Raw genomic sequence first — 12,652 nt, 5'->3', positions numbered from 1 at the left:
CCCTTCCCTCCAGATAGTGACAGTGTGGCTCAGCCCTGGGAGCGCTTTATTGAAACAACTCACAGCACAGTGTTTGAGACAGACAGCATTGGCCGGCCAAATCCCAGAAGGCTGAGAAACTGAGGTCCCAGCATTCTTCCCTGCCCTCCTGGCGGAGAAGGGAGCGATTCCTCCACGAAGGCAACCAGGCCTGAGCAGCCCAGGGCTGGAGGCAGGGGTGGTCCATACACAGAGACAATAAGAGCACTTGGAATCAGGGTGGCCCTGCAGCACGGCCCAAGGCTGGGCCCCCAAAGTCCGACAGTCGTGGCTTTCCTGGGGGGTACTGGGGAGGGCAGGTGCACCCTCAGCTGCTTTTATGCGCCCGCTCTTCTACGTAGAGCTGCATCTGATAGACAGGAATAGACACCATAGTCAGACAGACAACCAGGGCACCTCCTTTGGGGAACCCAGGGGGTCTCTGCCCAGGGTGGGGCTGTGTGGCCACTGCCAGGGGTTAAGAGAAGAAAGGATTGGGAGCCTTATGCCAGGCATGCCCTGTCGTTTCCCCTGAGCCTTTGTCCACAAGCCATCTGGTGAGGCCTCAGCACAGGGGCCCCAAGCGGCTCACCTTTAAGATGTCTGATGTCATGGTCTTTAGAGGTATCAGTCGGGGGTCGTGCATGTGGACATCCTGCTCGTCTGCCAGGATCCAGGGGAAGTCCTGGGGAGGGAACCAAGGGAAGGGTAGCAGGGGGCTGGCTCATTGCCCATCTTCACTTTGCTCCCCACTCCCCTTCCAGAACTGGCATCCTCAGACATCAGGAAGCATCAGAGCCACCAGAGAATTGCTGTGGTGCAGAGTCCCAGGTTCCCCCACCAGAAAGGCCTAGTCTGTAGATCTGAGCTGGCCTGGGAGCCCCAGTGACTCAACATGCCCCAAACACCAGTTTGGAAACTGGATCAAGGCTCCCCTCCTCTCAGCACTGAGTGCCCAGGTGGGGCGCTGACAAGGTGGTGACCACAGAGCTGATGCAGGAGAGCTACTGATGCCGGGCGCTGCCATAAGCAGTGTGATGAGTACCCGGCCAAGGCAACACCCCTTCTCACACAGAACTCTGATTCTCAGCGCCTCCCGACTGTCTCCTGCCCACCATCCTACACCAGTCCCATCTCTCACCTTGATGACCTGGATCTTCTCCATGTTGCGAGTGGCGGCTTCTCTCGTGTGCACTAAGACAGTGAAGGTACAGCCTAAAAAGGCCAGAGTTCGGTCAAGCCTTGGCCACCCCATGCCTGCCACTGGACACAGCCTTTTCCCACACAGCCTAACTGGCACGGCAGCCCCACAGAGTGTGAACCCAGTGCTCAGACAAGACACTCAACAGGGAGACTTAACCCCAGGTGGAGTCAATCAGGGAGGCCTCCTCAAGTAGGAGGGTTCTTAAGAGGGGTTCTACAAGGCAGGAAGGAAGAGAGGAGGCTTGGTGCAGCCAAGCAGGGACCCAAGGACACAGGCCAACACGGAGCCATGGAAATGCCCAGGGAAGGGGTGGGGACGAGCACACCTGGGGGGTTGTGGTCCAGAACAGCATCACACACACTGATCTTCAGGATGAAGGCTCGGAGCAGCTGTTCCACGTGAGACAGCAGGGAGTCGGAGCTGGGAAGGAGAGAGGAGGAGGTTCTCCCAGCACATGGGCATCCCCCCTCCCTCTGGCAGGCAATCAACCCTGGAAGCAGCCCTGGGGGTAGAGGGCCTGGCGCTTCTGAGGGCCTGCCTACTTGATTCCACATGGTTAAAATCCTCTGGGGAGTTTAAAACCAAAGCCTTGTCCCATCCCAGGCTAATTAAGTCAGAACCGGTTGGTGGTGAGCATAAGGAACCCTAGTAGGTGGTTCTAATGTGCAACCCAGTCTAAGAACCAGGACACCAGGCCAGGAAGGGACAGGGCTTGCTTGAGGCCACACAGCAAGTAGGGACAGATTCTAGTGCCCTGACCTTACCACAGGAAGCTGGCAGCTGACCAGCCCAACACAGCCACCCAAGGTCAACTTCTAGTTGACTATGGACTGGATGCTTGACTGGGAAGTCAGGAAACTGGGTCTGTGTCCTGGCTCTGGGTGACCAGGTCAAGATCATCTGAGAACCAGGACACAGTTGATTGATTTCTGCATCTATAAAATGAGGTTGGGACCAGCCATTTGCCAATGCCGTGATTTTCCAGGTGTGATACAGGAGGGATTTCTGTGTAACCTGTGTGACGTCCACAGAGACTGCTGGGTGGCCAGCTGTGCCTCGGCCACTAACAGGCCTCATTAGGGTGGCACACCTCACCACGTGTCCTCGCGGGCCTTTAGCAAGGCATTCAGGGGTTGCCTTAAAGGGGTTAGAGTAGGGGTATTGCTAGGGAGCCTGTGGATGGGGAGCAAGGCAGCGCACCTGATGGACAGCAGCGGGGGCTGGGTGATTTCAAAGACGAATTTCTCCACTGGGCGGTGCTCCTTGTCCAAAATTACTACCACCACTTTCTCCACGTCATTCTGCAAGGACAAGAACCCCCTCCTCCAGAGCTGGGTCCCTGCCTCCCCTTTCCCCCGCCCACTCCACTCCCTGCCACCTGCTCCCTGCCCAGGGAAGGTTGGGAAAGACACTCTCAGTCCTGCTCAGCTTCCAGGCCCAGAGTCCCTGGGATCCCAGAAAGAGGTTTGAGAAGTTGAGCAGGCACCCCAGTGGTACCCACGGAGAGGAAAGGATGCTGGGTCCCATTGTGATGCTAGGATGTCTCAGGGAGCAGAACAGATAGAGGGAGGAATCCCTGAAGGGCCAAGCCCAGACAGAACTTGGGGCAGAGGGAGAGAAAGGAACTTGGGAGAACGACCCAAAACCCTCAAGGCAGGTCCCACTCAGCGAATTCCAGGAACCAAGGCTCCAGGCCCAGCATGCCTTGAACATACCCACATGCCCTGGGGCCTGCCCCTGGGCAAGGGTGGTCTCCAGAGAGCAGGGAATAGGCTTCTGGGTGTTATTAGTCATATGGACCCGAAAGTGTCCCAGCATTGCCCCATCCTGGAGCATGGAGGGGCACTGGAGGCAGGGTAGGCTGGGGGCCTGGTGTTCTCACCTTCTCCAGGAGTGGCTTGACGCAGTGCAGTGTGTCCTGGATATACTGGTTCAGCTCCGGGTGACAGGACATCTACACACAACCCCCACGATGGCTGGTGAGGTTGCAGCACTGATGGGGGGACCCCTGACACCCTCTCCAGCTGCCCAAGGCCCTGCCTGCCTTTGGAGAAAGGCCCAGCTCTTCCCTAGGGCTCCCCGCTAAGAAACAGACTACCCAGCATGAGGCTAAGAACTGAACTATCCACAGAGGGGAAGAAGTTAGAAGATCCTAAGAATTCAGTCCCAACATCAGCATTTAATACAGCATTAGGAGTTCCTAATGCGAGGCCACTGAGCTCCTCCAGAGTCTAAGATGTCTCTAAATTGTGGAGGTTTGGGTATACGGGCATTTTTCCAGAGAAGGGATTCAGGAATTTAATCCATTTCAAACATTAAGAATCTGGAACTAAGGACCTGAGTGGCCTCAGGCTTAACTCCTCTTTGCTTACTTCATCTGTGGAAGATCTCATTTAAAAAGAAAAAGGGAGGATTAAGTGAGACAAGTACCTAGTATACAGTGTTGTTTAGTTGTTAAGTTGGGTCTGACTCTTGCAACCCCATGGGCTGGAGCCCACCAGGATCCTCTATCCATGCACTTCTCCAAGCAAGAATATTGGAGTGGGTTCCCATTTCCTTCTCCGGGGATTTTCTGGACCCAGGGATTGAACCCCGATCTCCTGCATTGGCAGGTGGATTCTTTACCACTGAGCCACCAGGGAAGCATGCTACGCAGTGGGTACTCAGTCAGTGCTGATTCTTGTTTTTCATTCTCCCTATATATCTTTTTGTTGTTTTTTGTTCCCCACCCCCACCCATATCTTTTAAGCTTCCACCACCTTCCAGTGTTCAGTCACTGCTACTGCTGCTGCTAAGTCGCTTCAGTCGTGTCCGACTCTGTGCGACCCCATAGACGGCAGCCCACCAGGCTTCCCCGTCCCTGGGATTCTCCAGGCAAGAACACTGGAGTGGGTTGCCATTTCCCTCTTCAATGCATGAAAGTGAAAAGTGAAAGTGAAGTCGCTCAGTTGTGTCCGACTCTAGCGACCCCATGGACTGCAGCCTACCAGGCTCCTCCGTCCGTGGGATTTTCTAGGCAAAAGTACTGGAGTTGGGTGCCATTGCCGTCTCAGAGTGTTCAGTCATTTGTTCTAATATTTACTGAGTGCTTTCTAAGGGGCAAGAACTTCTAGAGGCTGATGATATAGTCACATGTATTTACTGCTTCCTGTGCCTTTTAACCTAAAACAAACTGTTACAATTAGGGTAAACGAGAGGAGAGAGAAGGTGCCTGAGTTTATAGGAATCCCCTCCAAACTAACCATTCATCAGCTTCAGGAGACCTTTAAAAATCAAAGATGGCGGGGCAGGGGGACTCTAATCAGAGGAGCTGGTCCCTAACTTCTGGCAAGGGCAATTCCCAGTTCAGAGAGGAGGGAAGGAGATGCCATGGCAGTGAGGGATGGGAGGTTGTGGAGCTATTAGCTGCTTCTGTGAACTAGAAGGCAAGGTCAGGCCGCTGAGGAATGAGGGCGCTGAGCCTGAAGGTGGAAGAGTTAAAAATCCCCTCTCCATCCGCTCTGTGATTCGGCGGTGACCCAGTGCACCCAACCTGGCTGTGGGGGCTCACCTGGACAGGCACGTTGTACTTCTTACGCTTCTGGAAGATGCCCACCGGGTAGACCTCACGCACGTAGAGGATCAGGTGCACCGCCACCTCCAGGAACTCGCAGAGCACATCGGCCACCACTGAGAGGGGGACAGAACCCGGTGCGCTCGTGGAGGGCGGGGGAGCCCGCTAGCCCTGGCCCTCCCTCGCCCCCTGCCCCAGGTCCAGCCTCCCTACCTTGACCAAAGTTGAGGTCCTGTCGCGTGAGCGTGGTCATCCTTCCAGACACCTGGGGGGTGGGGCAGGAGCTAGTTCCAGAGGCCCAGGCAGCCGCAGGGCCCGCCCACTCCCACTACCCCTCCCCTCGACCTGGGAGTGAAACCCGGTAGGGCTGCCCGTCCCTTCTCATAGAACCAGAGCAGCTGGGAAAGCGCCCCCCACCACCCCCGCCCCACGCAGGTGTTAGAGCTGGGAGGCAGCCTAACGCCTGCGATCAGCCTCTGTGCACTGGCCGCTTCGGCCTGCAGTCTTGTGGCGCTAGGAAAGGCCAGAGTTGTGCCCGCATAAAAGGGCACGGCAGCGGCCTCAGAGGGAACAACTGGATGCGCAGGGCCGGGAACGTAGAACTGGACACGCGGAAAGCGAAACTAGGCTGGAATTAGGACTTCACCCTCTGCGAGGCTAGATTCCTCCCCTGCGAGAATCCCGCCCCTCCCCTCTCTCCCCGTACCGGCTCCGGCCTCGATTCCCGGCTAGGGGCCCGGCCCCCAGCGAGGGAGACCACCGATCGGGTTAATTCCGCGCGCCTCCCGCTCAACCCGCGGCCAGGGCGCCGCTCCGTGACGTCCGCGGCGCTCCGCCGGGTCCTAAGGCCGGCTTCCAGCCACGCCCACTCCCCGCTCAGCCAACCACGGGTGCGGGAGGGAGGGGCTGTCACAGGGGTGGGCCCTGTCCGGGCGCCAAAATGATCCCAAGTCTGCTGAGGCTGCGCCACGCCGCTTCCTTTCAATTAAAGGTGAGCGCAAAAAAAAACCACACAACTTTGGTCTCCACTTCGGATCGCAACATATTTTCCTCCTCAGGGCATTTCTCTCGCTTTAGGACGTAAAGCACGAGGGCGGGTAGGTGTTGCTGGTGAGAGCCACTGTAGGTCACAGACGGGCACTCCGGACAGCGACATCTACCGCTAGCTCCAAAGTCACCATCCCCGGAATCTCAGCTGCCCAACCGAAAGTGAATCCGCCGGCTCCGGGGCGGGGATAGGGGAGGGCCGGCGAGCACCTGGGACGTCCCCGTTCCCACCGTCATCTGGAGCCTAAATGCAGCCAGTCTTTACCTCCCAAGAAGAAAAAACCTCCCGGGATATGCATCGTAACAACAGCTGACATTTATAGAGCCGTTTCCCAGGTGGCTCAGCGGTAAAGAATCCGCCTGCCTGTGCTGGAGACGCAGGAGACAGGGGTTCCATCCCTGGGTGAGAAAGATCCACTGCAGGAGGAAATGGCAACTCACTCCAATGTTCTTGCCTGGATAAGCCCATGGACAGAGGAGCCTGGCAGGCTACAATCCATGGGATGGGGTCTCAAAGAGTCGAGCACGACTGAGCATGTACACAAAGCACAAGAACAAGCCAAGTGCCAGAGACTGAGCTAAGTGTGTCCGTGAACCAGCTCACTAAATTCTCAAAACAATTCCACTGCAACAGTTGCTATTATTGTCCCCGTTTTACAGATGAGCCAAACAAGGGTCAGAGGGGTGAAGTAACCTGCCCGAGTTACACAGCTACTGGCGGAGGGTGTGGACACAGATGTCTTCTGCCACTTCACTTTATAGCCCGAATGTTCCCCAGAGGCATGGACTCTGGAAGGGCTGAGAGGATCCTGAGAAATAATATTAATATTAAAAATAATTCCTAACATGAACACCCACTATGTTTCAAGTATTGATTTCTTTAATTTTTTCATTAACAATAACAGCCAAGCCTCCATTTTACAGTCCTACTTCATAGATGGTAAAACTGACTCAGAGATGTTTCCTAATTTGCCCAAATCACACAGCTGGAATACAAACCCAGTTCTGACTTCTATTCTAACTCCAGGGCTTCAACTTATTTTCAACTCCTTTATTTTACAGGTGGAAAAACTAAGGTCAGGGTAGTGGCTGTGGAGTATAGACAACAGACCAGGGACAGAAATCTGGGGATCTTGTCTCTGACCTCCAGGGACACAAAAGCTTGTTAGAAATCATGCCCATCTGTTGGTACACAGATCTAGCCAAGAAAGTTTACTGTTTACTGCTTAGTATCAGCAACCTGCACCCCTTTCACCCCAGATGCTTTCAAACCTGCATTCACACACTTCATATGGCAGTGGTGATGGGGGAGAGAATAAGTAACCTGGCCCATTAAGCCAAAAATGCCAACAGAGCATTTCTCAGAAGCAGTCCCAGGAAATCTGCATCAAAATCCCCGGGGAGCCCGTTAAACACTTGGAACCTGGGCTTCCCAGACCTATGCGATCAGTCGGGGTGCACAATAGGGCACTGGCCCTTTAACAAGCTCCCAGGCGGCTGATGCCAAAGAAAGTATGGGAATTGCAACCACCCTAATTGCTTAGGGAAAGTCTGCATTTCATAAAATTGCAATGTTTAACCCAATAGAATGAAGGATTTAATTTAGAAATGGATGTGCCTGGCAGCACAGCAATCCTTCCCAAGATCTGGAGACCCTGCCCACATCACATAGGAGAGGACCATTTCCACATGGAGCCAGCTGAGCAGCTCACTTGTTTGTAGGCAGGTGTCCCCTGGCTCCTTGAGACTTAATCACTGTGGATGCTTGGGAAACTGGGGGAAATGAGTGTCCCTCTTTGCCCCTCCCTGGAGGTTGCTCATGCAGCATTTTCATTGGTAACAGAAAGTGGCAGTCTTAAGGGGGCAATTCCTTGTGAAAAGTCCCTTAGGATGGAGCTCTAGGTAGCAGAAGCTCAGAGCCCAGTTACTGTTTCGGAGTAGCCTCCAAGGCACAATGCAAGTGACCTGGGGACTCATGCCAGTGTTCCTTCCATTGACCCTAAGCTCCAGCCCCCTGCCCTAAGAAGACATAGTGCAAGCCACTCAGAGGTCTCCTGCCACACACAGCTGAAGAACTTCAGAGAAACCTTGGTAGACAAACACCCCAAAACTCACATTTTTCCAGTGAGGACACTGAGGTCCAAACAGCTTTGTCTGACCCTGGGGTACCTACCTTGTCAACTAGAAACTGGATAAAAATACCTGTTTGGGGCTTTGGATTCAGAGCTAGCGATTAACAGAGGACGAGGGGCTAGGAGACAGATGAGGAGGGATCAAACTAATCTGACTCCATCCCCCAAAAGGCCTCCATCTCATTTGTGAAATGAACAGGCTGGACAGATGTTCTCTAAACCTCTGATGACCTTGGGTTCCAAAGGGGCCAAGAAGCTGGGGATAGGCAGGGGCAGGGGGCTGAATCAGCATGGGACCATGAGAGAGTTCTGTGAGAGTCATCTGTCACTTCTGTCCACACGGCATCTGATTTTTCGTATCGTAATCACATCAGCATGATGGATGGTCATGGGACCTAGATTACATTATGGAGTTAATTTATTACATTTTTGAATACCCATTTGCTGGGAGTCTGTTTTTCAAAGTTATTTGCATATTCTTCACCATAACAACAATATGTAGGAGGGTACCTGGGAAGGAAGGGTAGATGTTTAGGAGGAGAAAGAGCTTATTTGCTAACTGCAGCAGGTTCCTGAGGGTCTTCAATAGGAACAGAAAGAAACTCAGTCCCTAGAGACATTTAAATTGAAACTGAGAGAAGATGAGATGTAAGAATTTTGCCAAGACTGCACAGACAAAGGAAGATTCCTGGGGTTCACTGAACAACACACAATGAATGAACAGGGTGTAACAACAAGAAATGAAGTGTCCAGACCCCTAAGATATTTCCTTTTGTTCCCAGGATGATCACAGGACATAGCATCCATCCCATCCCTGCCTAAGGTTCCCAGGACACCAGACACAGGAAGGCGGGAGGAGCCACAAGAAAGTCAGCCAAGTTTAGCCTGGTGACAATCCCACTGTCACCAGTGGACAGTGCTGACAGTGGGATTCACCGCAATGCTCAGGAACCCAGCCAGCTGGGACACCCCCTGAGCAGAGGCCCAGCCTCATTCATTCTCTGGGTTCAGCACCTCCCCAATGCCTGGCCAGATCCAGGTTCTAAATGAATGTGTGTCCAATGAGCGAATGAAAGAATCTGAAGGAATGAAATGATGGTGGATAGTGACTCACTGACACTTGCCTGACATGAGTCCTTATTGAGTCTGGATGAAGAGCAAAGACCTCTTTGCTTTTCAGTGGGCGGGCTCTAGGTGGTGGTGTGCAGAGAAGAGCTGCTTTCACAAACAAGCAACAGCTGCAGAATGCACTCCCCACGGTGCCCTTCACACCCTGCTGTGAGAGGCTGCTGCTTCTCTCCCTACCACTGCCCCTTAACCAGATGAATCTCAATGTCTTCATCTGTAAAATGGGATCGTGGTAGCACCAATTGCATAGAGTTGAGCAAGGAATACGTGTGATAATGTTTGTAAAGACACAAAGTATACAATGTCTGGCATGTAAATACCCAATTAATGGCTGTGATGATGATGATATTAAGGTTGACACACACACACACCACCTAAGCCCCTAGAGCAAACACTCTGGACCAGCCATCACACCTTTCAAAACCCCATCCAAAACATTCATAGCTGTGCCCCTCTTTCTATTTCCATTTCCCCGGGCAGCAGGAAACCCCCCCCCCAATGCCCTGAAGGGGAACGTACATCCTCATGGCCAAATATGCCTAAAGATAAGGGGCTACAGCTGAAATCAGCACCTCTCCCTGCTCATCTGGCCTTCTGATGTGAGGCCGGACCTATACAGCTGCCCCAGATCCTGGGGTCCACTGCTGGCCTCAGACTCAGGTCACAGCCCTGGTCTTACTACCCCAGTAACACTGGACAGCCTCCAATATATCATCAACGAGGGCAGAGCCCCCATGCCATTTCCTCCCCAAGGTTCTGCTGACTTTCTAGTGTCATTGACCCCCTTGTTGGTCAGGGGGACCTTACAGATCATTTCTTCTTGAACTTTGAAACTTTATCCACAGAAGTGCACAGAAACACTAACTGTTATTCACATTTTAGGGGTTGCCGGGCCCTCTGAAGTCATCCTGGACCACAGGGTAAGAGACCTTGATCCAGCTCAACTGCCAATTTTTAAAAATAACTGCTTTACTGAGATATAATTAAATAAATAATAAATATAATTCAATAAAGAATCCTTTTTAAAGCATGCAATTCGGTGGTTTTTAATATAGTCACAAAATTGTGCATCCATTGCCAATATCTAATTCTAGAACATTTTCTTTGCTCCAAAAAGAAAAACCCACACACATATTGGCAGCCACTTTCCTACTCTCGCCTTCTCCCAACCCCTGGCAACCATCCCCTAGAAAACTTTCTGTCTCTATGGATTTGCCTATTCTGAACATTTTATGTAAATCACACAATACACAGCCTTTTATGTCTGGTTGGTTTCACATAGCATACTGTATTCAAGGTTCATCCAGACTGTGGCATGTATTGGTACTTCATTCCTTTCTGTGGTCAATATTCCACCACATGCATATACCACATTTTGTTTATTCACTCATCAGGCTATGGGTATTTGAGTTGTTTCCACTTTGGCCATTCAAACATGGAGAAACTGAGGCCCAGAGTCACCAAAACCTGGATGGGACAGGATTCCAGACTTCTCCTAACATCTACTTTTCTCCACAGCATCACTCTGGGAGGCCCCAGAGAACAGAATCCAAAAGATCACCCTACCGATGAATATCCATCACAACAGCATTGGAACCAGAGGAGCCAATAATTCACTTCTGGTTCAGTAAATGCTGGGCCACAGCTTCATCCTGGACAGGGGGAATCATGCCCACTGTCGTCCTCCCAGGCCCAAGCTACCACTGCCTCTTTTCTGCCGCAGTTTCCAGCTGGTCTCCCTGCTTTTGTCCTTGCCAAATGCAGTCTATTCTTAACTTTGGGAATCAGAGCCCGTTAGTTAAAACCTGAATCAAATCATGCAGGGTTTCCTTGGTGGCTCAGCGGTAAAGAATCCGCCTACCAATGCAGATTGAATTCGGGTTCAATCCCAGGGTCAGGAAGATTCCCCTGGAGAAGGAAATGGCAACCTGCTCCAGTATTCTTGCCTGGGAAATCCCATGGACAGAGGAGCCTGGCAGGCTATACAGTCCATGGGGTCACAAAAGAGTAGAATATGACTTACCAACTAAACAACAAATCAGATCATGTCTCTGCTCAGCTCATAACCCAATCCATACTGGAGCCCCACAGGCTGATAATATTCCTATTACAATAACAATAGTTGATAATTTTTCTAGATCATATGCTGTGGGGCCAGGACCTGAGGAACATTATCTCCTTACACAGCCGTTGCACTTAATCCTTGATGCCTGAGAGTTAGGGCTAGCGGTGAGCTCAGAGAGGTTAGGCCACTTGAAGGAGAAGGGGAATGGCATCAGAAAAGGAGACCAGGCATCTAGCCTGACTACAGAGCGGAGCTCTTAAACCTCTGAGCCATAATTTGCCACCCTCTGGAGAAAGAAGACAGTCGAAATGGAAGCCGCTGGGACAGCTCTGGGGGCCAGGCAAGACTGATGCTTCGCGCAAACCCGGCCCGCCCCACCGCTCTTTGATCTTTGCTGTGCTGGTGGCCCCACTGACCCCGCCGTGAGTTATGGGGGCCGCGGGACCCATACATAGCATTCCTGGACTCCCAGGGTCGGCACTCTGCGAGTGATGAATGAGCCAGCCCCGAGCGCTGGCTTTGTCCTGCCTGGACCGGGTTTTGGAGCGTCAGACCTATTTTGGACGGGGCGTGGCGAGAAGCGGACTGTGTGTGTGTGTGTGTGTGTGTGTGTGTGTGTGTGTGTGTGTTAGGTAGGGGGACTGTCTTTTTCCCCTTCCCTCAGGCGGACTCTGTGTGTGTGTGTGTGTGTGTGTGTGTGTGTGTGTTAGGTAGGGGGACTGTCTTTTTCCCCTTCCCTCCCAGGGTGTGAGAGTGGGGAGGGGGCTCTAGTGCAGCCGTCAGTGCGCCCGAGTCTCACCTGATAGAGCTTTAAAGACCCCCTAGAATCCCACATGGAAGAGCGACCCCTCCCAGAACCTCGCCCCCAACTCCGCTCACTTTCCGAAGCTGCAAAAGCCCCGCGGTGCGCGGTCCCGCCTTCCTCGTACCGGGCGTTTCTTCCGTCCCATTTGACAGCCTAGGCGGAATAATCCTTTTGGAGAACCGCCGGCCCCTGCTCGGCCAGACTCGCCGCAGCTAAGCGCTCAGCCCCGATCCATTGTTGGGGTCCGCCAGGGACCCCCTGCCGCGGCCCTTTGTCGCCCGCTCCCGAACGGGCCGCTCTAGAGGCGCCACCGCTGCCCGCGCCCCGCCCGTCCCACGCGCTCCAGGCCGCGCCGAGGCGGCTCTTGCACCGGGAGGAGTGGGCCCGCCTCTCCCGGTGCCCGCAAGGCCGCCCGGCTGCGCCCGCCTTTGTCTACCTTCTTTGTCTGCCCCGCGCCCTCGCGGCGGCGGCGGCGGCTAGGCCTCTGGGGAGCCGGACCGGAACGCCGAGCGCAGCTGGCAAGGGCGCGCTGGCCGGGAGCGCGCTGGGCCCGGCTCGGCCCAGGGCTGCCCCTCGGCTGGGGGCAGCGGAGCCCTCTCCCCGCCACCCCTCCCTCTCCCCTCCCCGTGTTCCCGCCCCCTTCCCTCCCGCCCGTCCCCCTCCCCCTTCCCTCCAGCCCCGCTCAGCCTCGGCACATCCT

The 12,652-nt window shown here is 53.7% G+C and overlaps 1 protein-coding gene across 3 annotated transcripts; it reads right to left on the bottom strand.

Annotated features, from left to right (window-relative positions):
* Nucleotides 1–29: 29 nt before the first annotated feature.
* Nucleotides 30–12,496, bottom strand: MAD2L2 (mitotic arrest deficient 2 like 2). 3 transcript variants are annotated; one of them, XM_059875299.1, is made up of 9 exons: nt 12,389–12,496; nt 4,989–5,040; nt 4,773–4,891; nt 3,105–3,176; nt 2,423–2,523; nt 1,548–1,642; nt 1,160–1,233; nt 611–703; nt 30–388 (listed from the first exon to the last, which is right to left on the bottom strand). In XM_059875299.1, the coding sequence occupies exons 2-9, from the start codon at nt 5,026–5,028 to the stop codon at nt 347–349; spliced, it is 636 nt and encodes a 211-aa protein (XP_059731282.1). In that variant the 5' UTR covers nt 5,029–5,040; nt 12,389–12,496; the 3' UTR covers nt 30–346.
* Nucleotides 12,497–12,652: the final 156 nt, after the last annotated feature.

The sequence above is a fragment of the Bos taurus genome, chromosome 16, assembly GCF_002263795.3.
Source record: "Bos taurus isolate L1 Dominette 01449 registration number 42190680 breed Hereford chromosome 16, ARS-UCD2.0, whole genome shotgun sequence".
Taxonomy (NCBI): Eukaryota; Metazoa; Chordata; class Mammalia; order Artiodactyla; family Bovidae; genus Bos; species Bos taurus.
Note: the sequence above shows the minus strand (reverse complement) of the source record. Positions and strands in the feature narration are given on the sequence as shown.